The sequence below is a fragment of the Hemiscyllium ocellatum genome, chromosome 28 (assembly GCF_020745735.1).
Source record: "Hemiscyllium ocellatum isolate sHemOce1 chromosome 28, sHemOce1.pat.X.cur, whole genome shotgun sequence".
Lineage (NCBI taxonomy): Eukaryota > Metazoa > Chordata > Chondrichthyes > Orectolobiformes > Hemiscylliidae > Hemiscyllium > Hemiscyllium ocellatum.
The window spans coordinates 32,924,276-32,944,395 of NC_083428.1; the positions used below are offsets into that span (position 1 = coordinate 32,924,276).

General features: G+C 39.5%; 1 protein-coding gene across 1 annotated transcript in view; it reads left to right on the forward strand.

The window, feature by feature from the left end:
- The first annotated feature begins 1,479 nt into the window (after positions 1 to 1,479).
- The window catches only part of LOC132828823 (protein-lysine 6-oxidase-like), a 35,960-nt gene continuing 17,319 nt past the window's right edge, over positions 1,480 to 20,120 (forward strand). Inside the window, exons 1-3 of the mRNA XM_060845972.1 lie at positions 1,480 to 2,030; positions 7,042 to 7,150; positions 17,012 to 17,149. Coding sequence (XP_060701955.1) covers positions 1,508 to 2,030; positions 7,042 to 7,150; positions 17,012 to 17,149 — 770 coding nt within the window. The 5' untranslated portion in view covers positions 1,480 to 1,507. The remainder of the gene's footprint in view (positions 2,031 to 7,041; positions 7,151 to 17,011; positions 17,150 to 20,120) is intronic.

Sequence of the window (20,120 nt, forward strand, 5' to 3'; positions counted from 1 at the left end):
AGGTATTACCTTAAAATGAGATGGGTGCTGGTTTCGAAGCTGAAGGTTCAAGAGCATCTGTACCAGGTCACTGTGGGAACCTCAAGGTGAAACCATCAGACAGTGCAGCGATTATATTTGTTCCCTGTGCCTTTAGAAACTGTATTCAGGCCAGCAAAAGAGGAGCTTTAGTTCTTCAATCCCAGATGAATGGAAACAAATTTGTCATCCCACCACTGGAGAAAATGTGATCAGCAGGAAATCCAGGGCTGGCGGTGGGTTGGGACAAACAGGACAGAACATTTTAACCCATCAAATGACAGATCAAACAATAAAAATTTTGCAAAATGTTTGCTGTATGACATTAGGAATGTTTTAAAATTAAACATACTGTATATAGATGAATACAGAGCTTATTTCTAATAATCAACACTATCAGACGAAATGTCTCTTATAACAAGTGGACGTTAGACTGTCCAACGCATTCTGCTGTGAATAAAAAAAAGTCCTTCAAGAGCCAAGGTTTAATGGCCGAAACATTCAGAGATCAGCTTATGAGGAATTGCTGAACAATGCCCCAGGAAAGTCAGAAGCTGGGTGAGTGGGAGTCAGGGTGAATTGAAAGGAGGTTCCTAATGCTGTTGATAAAGATTTTACCAACTCGGTGGCAAAGTCTAAAAATTAGGGCCACACCATTCAGGAGAGATATATGGAAGCACTTATAGCTGTTTGGAACTCTCTTCCACACATGGCAGAGGATGCTAGATTAGATCTAAATTTTAAATGAGGTATTTTATTTGAGCAAAAATCTTCAGATATGAGGCAAAAGTCACAGATCAACCATCATCTCATTGAGATGCATAGATAAGGTTGACAGTCAAAATCTTTTCTCTAGAATTGAACTGTGTAATACTCGGGAGCATGCATTTAATGTGAGGGGGGAAAGTTCAAAGGAGATGCGACAGGCAAGCTTTTTTACACCGAGAATGCTAGGCACTACATCATGGGCCGAAGGGCCTGTTCCTGTGCTTTACTATTCTATGGTGGAACAGAGGGGCCGAACGGCCTATTCCTGTTTCTATTTTGCAGGCGATGTGGATGGATGATAATTTTCAACCCTAATGTGACGGAAACGTTACAGTTACAGTAACTGTTTTTCTTAGAACAAACACGAACCACATTGTGAAGGATTGACTGTAATATCCCACGGAGTGGTGTTTGCATTCTCCGTTGGTACTAGACTCGGTGGGGGGTGAGTTCATGGGAGGGGGTGATGGGGGAATGAGAGAGCAAGAGAGAGAGAGAGCGAGGGGGAGAAGACGTACTGGCCCATTTTAACCGAGTGGGCGGTAGTCATTAAAACAATCTTGAGTTTAACGGGTTAAAACATCTGAGCTCATCAGCCCTGAGCAAACTTGAGGCAAGATATACATAGTATACTCGAAGCTGTGTCAAAACTATCCTCCACTCTATAGGGAGCTCCAATTGAGAGATCAGAGCGACAGTAGAGTTTTCCATCAGTGAAACAATGAGAGAATTCCTGACAATTACTTTCTGTTTCCTTTCAGTTTGTGGGACGTGTGGTCAGGAGGAGCCCAGCGGCATGTGGAGACAGAAGATCCGCTGGACCAATAACGGGCAGGTGTACAGTTTGTTAAACAGCGGCGCAGCTTACCGGCCCCCGAGCCAGGGGAGAGGAGCGGAGTCCCCACCCCAGAACATCTATCTGAGCACCGCCAGGGAGAGCAGTCCGAGCCGGGAGCAGCCTCGGTTATCCCGGGGTCCCGGCAGGACACTCAGCACCCGCCAACTAGGTCCCGGAGCCCGGCTTCATACCGAGGGGCGACTGCCCAGGGACAGGGAGCCTCTGACCCCCAGCCTGGAGCAGCGGGGGGCCGCCGGCCATTCAGCTGAATTGCAAGGGGACGATCCGCGGAGTCACTTCAAGAACCGCAATAGTGTGTTTTACAACGTCTACAGCTCACCCCCCAGGCCATCCCGACCCGTCATCCGCCGAAGACTTGGGCTCGGGACCAGCTATTTTCAAAACGGTGAGAGTACCCCATTCTGGTGGTGGTGGTGGGGAGTGGGATGGGTTAGGGTTACAGGCAGCTTTCTGCTGCCCTGAGCTGAGGTTGGGGGAATTACATTCTGTGAAAGAGGTAGACAGGATCACACCTCCCCTCCCACCCCCACCCCCAATATTGGCTCTTCTTTCCCCTCTGAGAGAGACTCAGACTCTTAGATAAAAGTAAAAAGCTGTGGATGCTGAAGACCTGAAACAAATGCAGAAAATGCTGGAGAAACTCAGCAGATCTGGCAGCAACTGGAGAGAGAGAGAGAGAAACGGAGTCAACATTTCTGGTTCAGTATTTCTACTTCTCAACAGCTTCAAATTTTGCAAACAAAAACAGAAATTGCTGCAAGGGCTCAGCAATATTTGTTGAGAGAATCAGAGTTAACGTTTCGGGTTCAATTCGGAGGAAGGCTCACTGGAGCCAGACGTTAACCCTGATTTCTCTCCGCAAATGCCAGACTGGCTGAGCTTTTTTCCAGCAATTTCTGTTTTTGTTTCGAATTAAACCTTTCCTGGTCTGTATAGCTCAGACACCAGACGATGTATTTGCTAATTGCCTCAGTAAACAGCAGGACAGCGCTGAGTGCTTGCTATTTTGTGGAATACAATGTGCATCGTTTGTAGTTTAAATTCATTCTTGTGGGTGTAGTTTTATCCTTGCAACCAGAATTAAGAGACGTTTGGTTGATGTAGCTAGTCCCTGCATCGCCTTGATTTGAACATTTTCCGAGAAAAACACATGCGTTATTTCTGAAACAAGAACAACATGTAGCAATCATTGAACAGGGTGAGTAAACACCGAAGGTAGGTGAAGGGGAAAAAAAAGAGTTAACGTTTGGCCAGAACGCCTGTTCATTGTGTTTGAGCAAGTCTTGGATCATAATCTCTTGTGCGAATGGGAGAAGTGCAGGCGGTGGTATCACACGTAACCGGCACAGTTCCAGCTTCAACTACACAGCTCAAAACATATTCACCAGTGCGGCACAAAATAAATCACACGGGGGGTTTCTGTTGTCCGTTATTGTCCGATGTCATTTTCTGGGAGCTGTGCCCATATACAGGGAGTTGATTGTTCTGACTTGGGTGTGAAAGTTTCAATGTTTAATCTGACAACCAATACCGTTCCACATCCTCTGTATACTTGTGAAACTGCATGCCATCACAAGGAAACCCCTGAAAGGCACGAGAGATAGCGCAAGGAAATCAGATGGAGGTTTGAAGGGACGGTAAAAAGATCACATTTCTATTAACCATCATTGCTGAAAGAAATTTCTATCGCCAATATACTGAAAAAGATTGAATGTATCATTGACAAAAACAGAATCCTAGCCTATTTTAAACTGTTGTCACTGGCTATAAACTGCATGTATACTTGGCTGGAAGGGCTCTTGCTTCCCTCCATTCCTTTAGTTCACTGTGGCAAATTTCCTCCCTATGTTTACCCCCTAACACAGTTGTGGACTTTCATCATTCTCAATGTTCTCCCCCTTATTGCCTCTGCACATTCTTCCAGTCAGAAGGGCCACATCCTGTTTCCTTGAACTTTTCATCAAACTGCTGACCATCCAATGTCCATTCCTGATTTGCTTCCATTATTAGGAGGGGAGTCAGTAATGATTTAGTCCTTGTTTGTTTATCCTTTTGCAAACAGTATATCTCAAATAATAATAGATGGATTTGAATAAAGTTTGAAACTGGAGGGTGAACAGATTAGATTTTGAAACAATACAGCTTCAGATCCTGGATTTTTAGAAGGATCCTTTAACATTGGGAGATATGGCAAAATTATTTTTAGAATGTTGTGAATTATTTTAAATTGTTGTGGATTGTGTCAAATTTAAACTTGCTGGAGCTTTCAAAATGTGAGTAGAGTTAGCCAGCTTTGAGAAGATTTGTAGCTCAGGTTGAGATTCTGGATGTAGGTTTGTTCACTGAGCTGGAAGGTTTGGTTTTAGACATTTCATCACCATACTAGATAACATCATCAGTGAGCATACAGATAAAGCACTGGTGGTATGGCCCACCTTTTATTTATGTGTTTAGGTTTCCTTGAGTTGGTGATGTCATGTCCTATTCCTTTTTTCAGAGTGGTAAATGGGATCCAAGTCAATGTGTTTGTTGATGGCGTTCCAGTTGGAATGCCATGCTTCTAGGAATTCTCACAATACATTGATCCTAGGACAAGCCAAACAGAGACACACGCGAGAATTTCTAGAAGCATGACATTCCATCCAGAACTCTTTCAACTTGGATTCCATTTACTACACCCCGAGAAAAAGAACAGGAAATTACATCACCACTTGAAATGATGTCACCAACCCAAGGAAAGCTAAACACATAAATAAAAAGTGGCCATCCTACCAGTGCTTCATCTGGAGGCTCACTGTTTGTTACCTAGCATGGTGACGAAACATCTGAACTTGAACCTTCCAGTGTGAGTAGAGTTTTCAGAGCAGATTGTTGTACAGAGGTTGGCTTGGTAGATGTTAATAAAAATAATTTTTTTCAGCTTTATAGCTACAGCATCACCTAGGCAGGACTGCAAAGGAACAGCTGCATAATTGAAGTAATATTGGGCAAAGATAGCGCAGCAGAGATATTTGTTCTACTGAGTGTCCTCTTCACTTATGTTGTCAATGGTTCTCTATACTCAGGTACTGTCCTCTAACCTTCAAATTTGGTCCCATGACATTTTACCATTAAACTATGATCCTTTCTCCAGCCTCACATTTGTCACCAAATTCCTTAAAGTTTCAAGTTCCATCTACTATCACTGTTAAATCTGTGTCCATCTTTTCTAAAATTTTGTTTGAGCCCCTTCGATGAGATTTTGGCCACGGCTTAATTACCCAAATTGAAATTATGAAAGTCACAGATAGTCAAAGTTACACTGGATGCTATGATAATCTATCCATCCTTGTCTTTCACCCATTGCAACCCTTGATATAGTTGTTGAAACTATCATCCACCAGTGCCTCTCCACAATTATCTAGACGTATGAGACTGCATCTATGTATTTCCATTCTTGTCTCTCCAATTGTAGGGACATAATTCCCTGCAATGTTTTCTCTTCCCACACTTGCATTCTCATCTATCTCATTCCCTTCTCCCCTCCTCCCTCGCCCTCACAATTAATCTATCTTTTGCCTCCTTCTATTTCTCACTTACATTCTACCCTTGGCAAACATCATCCAAAAATGCAGTGTTAGTTTCCATGTGTATGTTAATGACACCGAGCACTACATCATCATTACCTCTACTGAACCTTCTATTATTTCCAACTTGTCTGCTATCCAGAATTGGATGAGCAAAAATTTCTTCCAGTTATATAATAGAAAGAGCAAAGGCTGTTTGTCTGAGAATGTTGTGGATTGTCCCCACTACAAACTCCATTCACTAGCCTCATGATTTCATTCACCCCCAATCCCCACCAGCAATTGTTTGAAGCTGTACCAGCTTTTGCAAGTTGACATTGCAATTGACCAGGTGATGAAGTGTTAACAATTAAACATCCATGCCTTTGGTAAGACCACCTGCTTCCACTTCCATAGAATTACCCGTCTTCAAACTTACATAACTCATTTGCTGAGATCTGAGCTCTGAAATTTTCTCCTTAAACATTTCCACCATGATATCCCTCCTATTCTAGACACACCTGAAGTAAAATTCTTTGATCAAACTTCTAGTTTTCTACCCTAATATTGTGGCTTTCCATGAAATTTTGTTTGATCACACTCAATACATTTTACAAAAGTGTTCACAGTACTATATAAATAAAATTTATTGTTATGCTATGCCATGTACAAGGTACTCCCCTCAATGAAACAGATTGCATTGACGATGGACCAAATTAACATGTTTAACATTATTAGTTTGTTTGCTATTAATACTGTTATTGTGTAATAATGCACTTGTATCAGAAGCATATCCACCTGGATTTCACTGAATATTTAACAAATTTGTAAATTACTAGACAGTAACACAAAAATTTCATATGAGCAATTTACTACCGTGTGCAATCAGCTCCCCCACTGACAGCCCCAGCTCAGTTAACATAGTGTATGACAGCAACCTGAATGAATCACAGTGTTAAAACACAGGAGATATTTCACAACCAGCAAATTAACTGATTTACACAAATCAAAATCTGAAGGGCTTATGCTCGAAACGTCGAATTCCCTATTCCTGAGATGCTGCCTGGCCTGCTGTGCTTTGACCAGCAACACATTTTCAGCTGTGATCTCCAGCATCTGCAGACCTCATTTTTTACACACAAATCAAAATCCCACAAACAACAAAGAAAATGAATAACAAGCTGATTTATTCTTGGTTCTTTTAAGAGGAATATGGACCAGGAGACTTAAAGAGCTTGCTAATCATCTTCAAACGCTACATGGGTTATTTGGATACCATCTTCCATGATGGAAATTTTATTTTTATTGTAGGTTTTGTATTAATTGTGTCTAAGTAGAGCTGGAACAGCTTTGGATAAGAAAGTCAATTGTGTCTCAGTGGTGTAATTGGAAATATGCTCAACTGAAAATAGACTGGGCACCAAAATTATAATTCTTGGCCAGCTGTTGATTTCCTGGTACATCTGTATCATGGGACATAGATGAATCAGCTGTTAAGATTTTGATGAAATTTAAAGATCAACAATGCCAAACTTCTGAAGTTAAACCACATCCCTACCTCTTTTTGTCATGTCTGCAATTTGGCTTTTGGAACAAGACATTGATGACATTCCCAAATCCCAGAAACAAATGCAAGGTGCAGGAAATATATACTTTTGTGCATGGCTAAACCAAAAAATGCTAGCTTACATAATTTAATGGATTTTCAATAGTTCTGTAGCCAGATACTCCAGCTGTATGTCTGAATTATGAAACCTAGATGAATTCAATGTCTCAGTTTGCACCAGTTTGCCTTATAGTTTCAATTGATTGAGAAAACTCAACACAAACATGCTTACATTTCTTTTCCAGGGCTTCCTGACTTAGTTCCTGATCCATATTACATTCAAGCGTCCATGTATATCCAAAGGATGCACATGTATGCATTGAGATGTGCGGCTGAGGAGAACTGCCTTTCAAGGTAAGACCTACCAATTCTACAATGAACCAATAGATCTAAAAATCAAAATGACAATCAGACACCTCACACTCTTATTCCAATCAGGACCAGGAGAGCTTGCTATTTATCAAAAATTGAGTTCAGACATTTCATCTGAATTTATAGTTTATATATGGTTCAGACCTCTTTGATATTCTATTAGAACATACATAAGGAAAGAATACAATATAATTTTAAAGATTAAACTTATTGTTTTCTCTTTTACAGATTTATTTAGAGATTTTTCTAAAATATATTCTGCAATTTGCGTCTTACACCAGTATATGTATCAACTTTCTGTAATATTCTAGCAGTATATGGTTCTGTTGTGATGATAGAGGTGCAAGGATAAACTGATTATTATTCATGAAAATAGATATATAAAAATCTTTGTTAATTGCAAAATAATTTCTTCAAAGTATATGATTTTTAGATTATTTTGCAAAAAGGCAAGCCATTCTGTCATCCGTTAGCATTTTCTTGTTCAGCTGAAGTGTGCACATAACCCTGCAGCCTCCACAGATTACTATGCTAAATATTTTTAATTAAATAAAAAGTGAGGAGCTCTTTGGGCATTTTCATCTGGTAGATGACTGGCTTTGTTATTTTTCAGATATTAACTGAGTGAAGTCGCTTCATGGAAGGATCATATATTGGTAATTGTAATAGGAAAGAAATTGCTAACTTACCTTCTTATCATATCCCATCTCCTTCCAGAAATATAAAAACGTTGCCTGAATATTCATTTATATTATATTAGAAATTGTTGGTGGCACTGGGTACTGTTTGTGGGCTAGTTTAGTTGTGTTGCTGTAGTGCAAATCAAATACAAACAAAAACAAAGATGTTGTGAATGGCTAAATTCAGAAACAAACATTTAATGTATCAGCATGCCCAGGGAAATTTCTCTCTTTTTAGGTTGACCAAGGTTTTCTTTAATTCTGTGTGTCATGGTAAATAAAGCCTAATATGATGATTTTACAAAAATACCAGTGCAGCAATAAATGTACTGAAGTAGACCTGGGTAATGCTAAGATAGCAGCTTACTTTACATCTATCCCTATCAGTAGCTGACTCATTGTGCAATAATGTAAAATGGATTACAGTTATGGGACAAAAGGTTTTTTCTTCATATTCTGTAAAACTCTACAATAGGCAGATAAACCAATAATGTGAAGAAGGTCTGGCTATGTAGCAGCTGTTCACTTAGGATTGGCAGTTGAAGGTAAGGGTGTGTGACTGGCATACAGTCTGCATAGTTGAGATTTTGTTTTGGCACCAAACAACAGTGAGTATTTGAGAACCAAGATGGATAGCAAGTACTTACCCAATGGCCAAGTCAAACTTATATTTCCTATTCCAAAACTTTGCTAAAGGCAAGAAAAAATATGAGGCTATCCAACATTGAATACAAAATAAAATTGTTTGTGCTGTAATGGAGCTCTGCTGTTATTAAAGAAAACATTTTTAACTCCTATCATTATGGTGCTTTATAATATATTTTTTTCTGTTGTAGGCTTTCTTGACATTTCTGGGCTATAGGAGGTCCATTCTTCTATCAAAATATATTTAAATTTAGGTGGTAAATGTCAGCCTGATTTAAAAAAAAACTATGATGGTGGAGGAGAATGTTGCTGGGATTATAGATTACCTTATCCTGCCTTCACTTGATACATCAGAAAAGCACTTTATTGCCAATGTTTTGGAATGAACTGCCTTAACTCATTCATTCCCACACCAACCCACTTTTGCTGAGGCTGACTGTACTTCTCACTGCTGCTTTGACTGATGTAAGTTGAAAGCAAAAACAGGGGTTAAAGTTGGATGTTTCTGTTCTGTTTGGGTTGTGCCATCCTTTGCTGCGAGTCATTAACATTGTTGTGGTTCTGTTCGCCGAGCTGGAAGTTTTTGTTGCAAACGTTTCGTCCCCTGGCTAGGCGACATCATCAGTGCTCTGGAGCCTCCTGCGAAGCGCTTCTTTGATGTTTCTTCCGGTATATATAGTGGTCTGTCCATCCTTGTGGATGCATTCATCCACAAACTCCATCAACAAACACATCGACCTGGACCCAATATACCAACCACTACAGTGGACAGCTGAAACTGACACCCGGAAGCGGCAAGGACAGACCACTATAAATACCAGAAGAAACATCAAAGAAGCGCTTCGCAGGAGGCTCCAGAGCACTGATGATGTCGCCTAGCCAGGGGATGAAACGTTTGCAACAAAAACTTCCAGCTCGGCGAACAGAACCACAACAACGAGCACCCGAGCTACAAATCTTCGCACAAACCTTGAGTCATTAACATATTTAAAACTATGTGTAATGGTTCAGGCAAGAACAAAATGCTTGATTTCTTTATTACAGCAGTTGCAGTATTATAGCAATATGTTTTAAAAAAAATAAGTGAAGCTAGAACGGGACTTGGGGAAGACCTGAAAAGGTGTATTAGATCACTTCTTGTAAAAAATCTAGCACCTGCATAGACATAAGGAACCATAGTTTCTCTCTACATAGCATTACCATGAAAGGCACCTTCTGTATTTTAGCTTTATTCCAAGTAACATTTTTAAGGCAACTTTCAGTATTGCAGTGGTCCTAGTTCTTTAAGAAGTTTTATTAAAACCTAAAACAGAAAAGTGTGGTGACATTTCAGTCAGTGCCACAGGTTACATAACTGAAATAATTCAGTGGAATGTAATGGTGACCTGGCAACTGTAAGATGAGAAAAACATGGTATGATGAAGAATATTCAATTTATGAAAAAAATAATATCCTTCAGATGTGAGACTTGGCTCAATTAATTTAAAGTGATCCAAATCTATTGAAATAGGAAGTAGCAGACCATTTTCAATAGAGATACTGTCTGAAATAAAACAATGCTAACATTTTTGCCCTGGACAAACACAACTACTAACTTTGCACTCACCACCTGCTCCAATAGTTTGCTTTGTTATTGAGAATACTGGCTGGTGGGCCAAACACCATGGCATGAGGACTCACCAATGTTTAGAAGAATAGGAGATAACATGTGAAACAAGTTGAATTATTTTGATGTTGCCAAGCTTGGCTTTAAAAGATTGTGAATGTTGAAGAAAGAACTTGATTTTGGATAGGCCTCTTTAAAACTGCAGGATATTCCTAAAAACTGAAATACTTTAAGTTTAACCATTGATGTAATGTAAATGCACTAGTCGGTTTGTGCACAACAAAGAACTATACACAAGCAGTGAAATAAATTACCAAACAAACTGCTTCAGTAACGTTGTTTGGAAATAACTTGTCAACCTAGACATAGAGAACTCAACTATTTTTCATAGAGAGATCATTAATCCCACTTGAGAAGCTAGATAAGGTCTTGATTCAAAATTTCAATCAAAGGAAGGGCATTCCATCTAACCACCACTTCCTCCAAGTTGTATTGGAATGTCAGTCATGATTATGTACTAAGGTCCTGGAGTTAGGCTTCAAATTATGAACTTCTGACTTTGGAGACAGCCTATTAGACCAAAGATAACACAAAGGAGCAAGAAACAGAAATTTCTGGAAAAGCTTAGCAGGTCGTATAGCATCTGTAAAGAGAAATCAAAGTTAACATTTTGGTTTGGGTGACCCTTCCTCAGACTTGGGCCCGAAACATTAACTCTGATTTCACAGATGCTGCTAGACCTGCTGAGCTTTTCCAGCAATTTCTGTTTTTGGTTTTGATTTACAGCATTCACAATTCTTTTAGTTTTTATAACACAAAACAATCTCAGTATTACTGAAAAAATGTTTGAAATATTTTGTTTTGCACTGATCAGGATAATTCACAAGAATACTAATTCAAGGAGAAAACCAATATTTATGTTCCATAAGGTTCTGCTTGGTTAGCAAGTGGACTCTGTTTAGTAGAGGTATTCGAATGGAGAATGCACCTGTTAATGCTGATTAACAGTTACCCGATATGCTTCGTTTAAATTTTAAACCAAACAAGCTGACATTGATTGGTTAGTGTATTGCTCTGAAAAATGAACAAGCCAGTGGCTTGCAGATATTTTGTTGAGTTGACAAAGCAATCTTGCATTCTTTATACTGTTGTTCTGAGCTTGCTTTCTTACACCTGCACCTGTTCTGGCAGTTGTCTGTCTCCACAAAGTCTGTTATACATTAAAAACTTTCTTCTGTTTAAGCTTCTGGTCATCAAGAATTTGGATCTGATGTCTCATTCTCACTGAATAATCTCTAGTCTATGGTTTTAGATCAATGATATTAAAACTTGGCCATATATTGTTTAGGTCCTTGTTTCTCCATCAGCTGAGAATGTAGGAACTTAGGACTTAGATGCAGGAGTAGGATATATGGAATTTTTAAGCCTGCTGCTCCATTCATATGATCATGGCTGATTTGGCTGTGGTCTCAATTCTACCTTACTGTCCGTGCCTTACATCCCTTGACTCTCTTGTCTGTCAAAAATCTATCTAACTCATCTTTCAATGACTTGAATGACCCAACATCCACTGCTTTCTGAGGAACACAATTCGAGAAATTAATGAACTCAGAGGAAGAAAACTCTCCTTTGTATGCATTCCTAAAAGAGATCTCATTCTTAAACTAAGTTTAATTCTATTTTTAGTCTCCCCCTATCCTCTTCCCGATATCTATCCTGTCAAGTACCCTCAGGAATGTATCTTTCAGTATGATCATCTTTTTATTCTAAACTCCAGTGGTTAGAGGCTCAACCTGTCCTATCTTTAGGAAGTAAGCCCTTCATCCCAGGAATGTGTTGAGTGAATCCTCTTTTGTTTGAATTGCTTCCAATCCAATAACATTCTTTTTCAAAATGGATACCAAACTTATATACCATACTGTTTTGAAAAGATTTGTAGCTCAGGTTGATGAGAAGTATGTAAGTTAGCTCGCTGAGCTTAAAGGCTTGTTTTCAAGTCAATGGAACATCTATGGGATCAGCAATATCAGAGATCATAGCGGAACGAAAACAAATCTTTAAGCTCAGCAAGCTAACTCACATACTTATACACCGTACTTTGATGTGGTCTCATCAAGGCCCTGAACAGTTGCAGTAAATTTTCCTTACTTTCATGTCAATTTTTTTTTGTAATAAATGACAATATTTCAGTTACCTTCTGAATCACCCACTGTACCTGCACTCTAACATTTTGTAGTTCATGTATGTCTGTATTGCAGAGTTCTACAATCGTTATTTAAATAATATTCTGCTTTTCTATTATTTTTGTTAAAGTGGACGAGGTTTGCATTTTTCAACATTCTACACCATCTCTTTTTTTGTTCACTCAGTTAACCTGTCTATACCCCTATGTAGACTCCTTTGCACCTGCTTGACAACTTATTTTCCTATTTATATTTGTGTCATTAGCAAACTTAGCTCCACTATGAATTCTTTGTAGCCTCATCTGTCTTTCTGCCTCTTGTCATAACCTACATAGCAATGGTCTGACAGAAAAAGAGGCATCTGTCTAGTGAGAAGTGATGAAGGAAATAATGGGACAAATTGTTTTATAGCACCCACAAAACAAGAGCTTACTAAAACTCCTGAGCCTCTAATTTGTGTGGCAAAATCTATCCACTAATACACTTTTTTTCTATTCCTGTGGAACAGCATCTGGCAGTTCCAAACTTGTTCTAAACAATGGAAGCAGTGTATAATATACAGAACAAAGCAACTCATAAATCACAAAAATTACAAATCAGTGAAATGTTCAGCAGTTCTGTCACATCCAGTTGTGAATGGTGGTGGACAATTAAACAATACTCAATAGTGAAGGGACACAGTACTTCAATGCAGAGTCAAGACTGAAACATTTGCAACCATTTTTAGCCAGAAGTGTCAAATTAATAATCAAATTCTGCCTCCTATTGAGGTCTCAGTATCATCAATACCTGTCTTCAGCAATTTAACTCACTCTGCATAATATCAAATGATTTATGGCACTGGATACAGTTCTGAAAACATCCTGACTGCAATATTGAAGCTTTGTCCTGCTGAATTAGCTCCAGAATAACCTCTTAGCCAACCTATTCCAGTCTAGCTGCAAAATGAGATTACCCAAAATGTGGAAAATTGCCCAGATAATGTGCCTTTCCACAATTAACAGAATAAATCTAATTCAGTCAATTAGCACCATCTCAGTCTACTCTTGAGCATCAGCAAAATGATGGAAAGGATCAGATAGATACATGCTATCAGGTGGCAGTTACCCAGCAATAATGTCACAGATGCTCATTTTGATTTCCACCAGTGCCAAACACCTAAAGATTTCATTACAAAAACTGAAACAAAAGAGCTGAATTCTGAATGCATGGTGAGAGTGACTGATCCAGACGATAAGGCGACATTTGATCAGTTGTTGCATAAGGTAGTCCTAGGAAAATTAAACGAAATGAGAACTGAGAAAATTCTTCACTGTTTGGAGTCATACTTAGCACAATACAGTTTTTTTTGTGATTGTTAAAACCCAATCATCTCATCTTTGGGTCATTATTGTAGGAGTTCCAGAGGATTGTGTTATAATTCAAACATCTTCAGATATTTAATCAATAATTTTCCAACTAACACAAGGTCAGAATTGGAGATGTTCACTGATGAGAACACACTGTTTGGTACCATTTACAGCTTAATAGATAGTGAAACAGAACATGCCTGCATACGACACGATTTGGAACACATTCCAACTTGGGCTGATAATTGGCAAAGAACAGGGTGGCTCAAAGATGTTAGGCACTGATAAGGGAGAGTTTAACCAGTTCTTGGTATTCAGTGGCATTACCATCACAAAATCCCCCAGCACCATCAACATTCTGGGAGTAACCATTGCAGAAACCTTAACTAGACTAGGTACATTAATAGAGCAGTTAACAAGCTGAGAGGTTTTTGTCAAGTGTCTTATCTCCTGACTTCCATAAGCCTGTCAACCATCCACAAGGTACAAGTTGGGAGTGTTATTGAACTCTCCTCCACCTGCCTGGATGAGTGCAGTTTCAATAAGGCTTAACTGGTTCAACATAATTCAGGACAAATCAGCTTGCTTGATTGACACCTCATCTACTACCTTTAACCAGTGAATCCATTGACCTCTGATGTACATTGTCAGTCGTGTGCACCATTTACAATTTGCACTGCAGAAACTCACCAAACGTCCTTCAACGGCACCTTCCAAACCCATGATTTGTTCCATCTAGAAGGACTAGAATAGCAGGCAAATGGGAGCACAACCACTTTTCAAGTGCCTTTCCAAGCCACATGTCATCTTGACATTAAACTACCACTGTTCATTCTTTCTTATTGGATCAAACTTCTGGAGCTGCCTGATCAGCATGTTGGATGTATTTACATCCCATGAATTGCAACAATTCAAGAATGTGACTCACAACTACCTTCTCAAGGAAATTATGGAAGGGTATCATATCTTGGCCATTGCAGTGATATTGTAAAATAAATGCCAATATTCTACATTAAAAATACAAAGTATGGGTTTGCTCTATTTAGACTGTTGCAGAATGTGTCTCATCCAATGGTATGGGAGCATGTCAACCTTAAGTTCTGATTGTGGGCCCAGGCAAAATGCTGGTAAAATGCACTGCTGTAAATAATCAACCCACAAGCAAATTTAACTTCTTAAAGCACAATGTACTTTGTAGCTTCTACTACACCTTATAACCACAGTTCCTGGGCCACAATCCCAGCCCCAACCACAGTTGCTACCTCATAATATTCTTAGCTACAGCTGGTGTTATTTTATCTACCTCAATTCACAGCTGGCAGCCCATCACTAACTTTGGCTTGACATTGGCTGAGTGATGATGCCTACTATGTAATCTTTGTGGTCTGAGTTGAAAAATCACCAACACTTTCCCATTTAGATTAACTTCGTTTATCCCTTCAAATGAAACAAGTGATGTTTTCAAAACAAAAGCTTTATTTTTGATTGCTTAACCAAATTAGTTCCCCACATCCACATTGACATTGAGCAAAATCTGCTGTGGCCCAATAACAATAGTTTTATTTCTGTTTGTTTGTATTCACCCCAAGGTATGAGACATGTTAGAGCCAAGGAAAGGAATATTTTTTCCAAATGAGGCATCATAAAATAGCAGCAAACTGTGGTCCAAATCAAACAGGTAATGGTTTGGATACAGATTAAACCTCTTTTTAGACTGCATCAACAAGCACTATCAGATCAAGTACAGCACAGGTTGATCACAGAAAAACTCCAGTTCCTATGAACAAAAATAAAGAATCTACATTTAGTCTTTGTACGCTAATATAGTGTGTAGCATGGCTTGTATGTCTACCACCTTGCTGCTTGTATGATGAATTTTTTTAGATTAGATTAGACTTACAGTGTGGAAACAGGCCCTTCGGCCCAACAAGTCCACACCGACCCGCCGAAGCGCAACCCACCCATACCCCTACATTTACCCCTTACCTAACACTATGGGCAATTTAGCTTGGCCAATTCACCTGACCCGCACATCTTTGTGACTGTGGGAGGAAACCGGAGCACCCGGAGGAAACCCACGCAGACACGGGGAGAACGTGCAAACTCCACACAGTCAGTCGCCTGAGTCGGGAATTGAACCCGGGTCTACAGGCGCTGTGAGGCAGCAGTGCTAACCACTGTGCCACCGTGCCGCCCACCAATTTCCTTGTTATATTATAAGCAATTGCAGCTTGGAGGTTGGTGACAATATTGTCATGTAGCATGTGAAGTGTTACTGCTACTTGCTGTAGAGCTGAGACTTGTCTAAGATAGTAGTTGCCTCAGGAGGAAATAATGGCATGGAAACTGCCATCAACTCTGTCCAGGAATCCTCAGAGCTCCTGTGCTTACTGGCAACATTCTTCCTCAACCAATGACTTGTATGGATCGTTCTCAAGCCATCGTGGAGTGGAAAAACGCAAGGCTTTTAAATTATGTCACACAAATTCTGTTCAGGCTTCCATGCCACTGTAAATGTTCACTGGCAGGTTCACCAATGGAATGGTTTTATCTCAGATAATCCAGTTTGTATGTGATAGGAAGTCATTTTCAATTTCACCCCTGTGAACTAATTAGGATTCCACAAAGGATGAAGGATCAGCTTTGCCAAGTCACTGTCTGGATTTGAATTTGAAAACTACCCCTCAGTAAGTTAGTGGGCGGCACGGTGGCACAGTGGTTAGCACTGCTGCCTCCCAGCGCCTGTAGACCCGGGTTCAATTCCCGACTCAGGCGACTGACTGTGTGGAGTTTGCACGTTCTCCCCGTGTCTGCGTGGGTTTCCTCCGGGTGCTCTGGTTTCCTCCCACAGTCACAAAGATGTGCGGGTCAGGCGAATTGGCCAAGCTAAATTGCCCATAGTGTTAGATAAGGGGTAAATGTAGGGGTATGGGTGGGTTGCGCTTCGGCGGGTCGGTGTGGACTTGTTGGGCCGAAGGGCCTGTTTCCACACTGTAAGTCTAATCTAAAAAAAAGTCCAGTAATTTGTGAACTGGATTAAAAATCTGATTATCAGATTCAGTTTTTCGTTAACTTTACTGACTGATGATGTAGATAAAGTAGACCTTCAGTTTTTCAATTAACTCTTGTTAGTAAAGCAAAGATGAAAAATCAAGCCACATAACACCCCCTGTGCTGTTTTGTCTGTCTTCATGTGGATGCCTTGGAGGTGCTGTACATTCTTGGTTCTTGTCCAATTGTTGTCATTTCAGCTAAGTATAATTATATTGGAAGAGTGGTGCTTTTCACATACTTGGCTCAAAATGATCCCCGACTCATGTAACTGTTGTTTTTTGGGAAATAATTCTCTGCTTAAAGCATGTCTGTCTTTTTTGCTTTAGGTCTGCCTATAGTCCCAGAACAAGTGACCTCAGTATTAGGGTGCTTCTACGGTTTCCTCAAAGAGTCAAAAATCAAGGGACTGCTGACTTCCTCCCAAATAGGCCGCGCCACACCTGGGAATGGCACAGTTGTCATCAGTAAGTACAGAATGGGAGTTTGCTTCCATGTGTGATCAAAACATGTCTATTCTTCTGAGAAAAATAGGTCTTTTGGATGAATGTTATTGCTGCATGTAAAGTCAATGCCAAGCAAAGTTGTGTTTACAGGATGCAGTCAAAATAAGATGCAACATATTGCACTGTGGAAATTTGAGCTTTGTTCATTAGTCTTGCATACTGAAATTTGTTCTGGAACATGAGTCTCTGAGCAATTGCAATGTAGTATTGGAACAATGAGCATTATTAGTAATAGGATTCAACAGTGCCCTATTATGTCTCCTAGTACTTCTACTAATGTTTCTGAAACATGACAAATATTTAACTTATTTGGTTTATTTTCTCAAATAATTTTGCATGTCCTTCTTCATCTGTGAAGTGGAAATGCCAGTGTTGGAATGGAGTCGACAAAACTAAAAATAACATAACATCAGATTATAGTTCAACAGGTTCGTTTGAAACTGATGAAGCAGGAGCACTCCGAAAGCTTGTATTTCTAAATAAACCTATTGGACTATAACCTGGTGTTGTGTGATTTTTAACCTTCTTCATCTTGGCAGTTGAACCTTTATTAAAATTATCCCTTATTTTACTTCAGTGGACAAGACAGAACTGGGCTAAATTCCAACTATGATAATGTCCCCCATCAGCTGCACTTTGAGCCCTGAGCAAATCTGGTGAGGAGCATGGGTGAATAGCCAAGACTGTAATTATAAGTACTGCTCCTTTAGACAATAAATCACCTTAAACTTCATGCTCATACATCAATTTCAGGAATGCCTCAAGTTTTTGAAACATGGTAAATATTTAGCTATTATATTTTATTCTTTTCAAATCAGTTGCAAATGCTTCATCTGGGTAGTTGGACCCTGGATTCATTTTACAAGTTATCTAACAATATCACTATATTTGCACTGCAAGGATTAGGATCAAGCTGCTGTGTATGTGTGTCTGTTGGACCTTTGTCATATAAAATATTAGCAATGTTTTCTCACTTGCATTATTGAATTACTTCAGAGTATCTCAGAATTATTATGGTACAGAAAGAGGCTCGCCAACCCATCACGCCTGCATCAGCTCTTCAAACAAGCATTATTAACTAGCAGCAATCTTCTGCTCTTTCACCAACCCTTGCATGCTATTTTTATCCAAATAATCATCCAAAACCCTCTGGACTGCCTCAGTTAAACCTGCCTCCAGTCAGACCCTAACTACTCACTGAGTGAACAAATGTTTTTCTCACATCACCCTTAGTTCTTTTGCATTCACTTTAAATCTACGTCCTTTCATTCTTCTTTCTTTCACAGCAGGAACAGCTTCTCTTTATCTATTTATATCAACTTGCTCATATTTTTGATAATCTTTATCAAATCTCCTCTTAGCTTTATTTTCTGAAGGAAAGCAAACCCCAATTTATCCTCATAACAAGTTTCTCATTCAGGAACCAATGCTTGTAAATCGCTTCGATACTCTGTCCAATGTATACACATTTTTCCTATAATGTGGCACCCACAACCGTATATAGTATTCCAGTTGAGGTCGAACAAGTATTTTGCATAAGTTCTACACCATCTCCTCGCTCTTGTATTCTATACCCCTATTAATAAAGCTGAGGATTTATCTGAAGATTTTTTTTCGTCATTCATGAGAAGAAGGCAAGGCAGGCCAGGGCAACATTTATTGCCCATCCCTCATTTCCCAAGGGCACTTAAGAATTGACCACATTGCTGTGGTTGTAGTGTCACAGGTTGGCCAGACTAGGTAAGGATGGCAGTTTCCTTTCTTAAAGGTTATTCGTGGACCAGATGTGTATTTCCGACAGTCAGCAAAGATTTCATCGTTATCAGACTCTATTTCCAGATTTTTTTTGAATTCAAATTCCACTATTTGCCATGGCAGAATTCAAACCCAGATCCCCAGACCATTGCCTGGCTGTCTGAATTAACAGTCCAGCAATAATACCACCAGACTGTCACCTTCCTCAAACTTTATTGTTATATTTGTGAGAGTTTTACTTTTAATTGGGGTTTTTACTTTACAGCTGTTTGCATGGTCCTGTGAAAACGCCAAACACTGGTGTCCTTGTTCATGACCTGTTCTATTTGTCTCCTTTCTAGCCTCAGTTCAGTAGGCAGGCAAGTGGGCTTAGGTGGTCTTCTCAAAGTATTAATGATGCCACATATGTTTAACAAAGGATACATTATATTCACTAGGGTCGTTTCTTCTGTCATTTCTTCCTCAGTTTGTGATGAATCATTGTGTAACTTCAAGTGATTATGGCTAAGTAGTTCAGCTGGGGTCAAACAAAGCACAGTCACTCAGATCAAATGTTCCACAATTTCAAAGCAGTCCTACCCATTGTGAGTTTAACCAGGAGCTTTGGCATTCTCATATTAAAACACTTAGGAAGAAAAATGATCCCTCATACATTACAAATATTTAAGCACTGAGTTCTGAGAATGAGCAGCAGTGTTTGTATGAGTAGCATTGCCAAGGTAGTGCTGGAGAGTTGACAGGCCTTATTTCTCAAAGGACTGAAAAATGCAAAGCTTTGGGTAGAAATCAGTTTTCAGTTTTTCTCAGCATGCAGAGGCATACATGTGTATGTTTGTGCTCTTAAAAAGTGAATCCATGTAATACTGTTCTGCAATCACTTTTTAATGTAGGTGTACTACTGATACATTGTAAGAAAGTCCTTTAGAGATTAGTGCTCTATCTTTATAAGGGGAAAAGAGTGTTTGTTCAAATGTTTTCTTGTTTTAAAACAATTTCCACCTTTTTGAATGTTTCTTTCCAGAGTACTTCTGGTAATATGCTTAGGGAAAGGTCACAAACTGATCTGTGTCCCGAAGAGGCTTCATTTATTTGATCAGGATTGCAAATCTAGATTGGGTTAGAAACTGATGTAAAGCTGTTTAACTCTGGCCCCTGGGAAACTGTTAGCCTCCTGTTT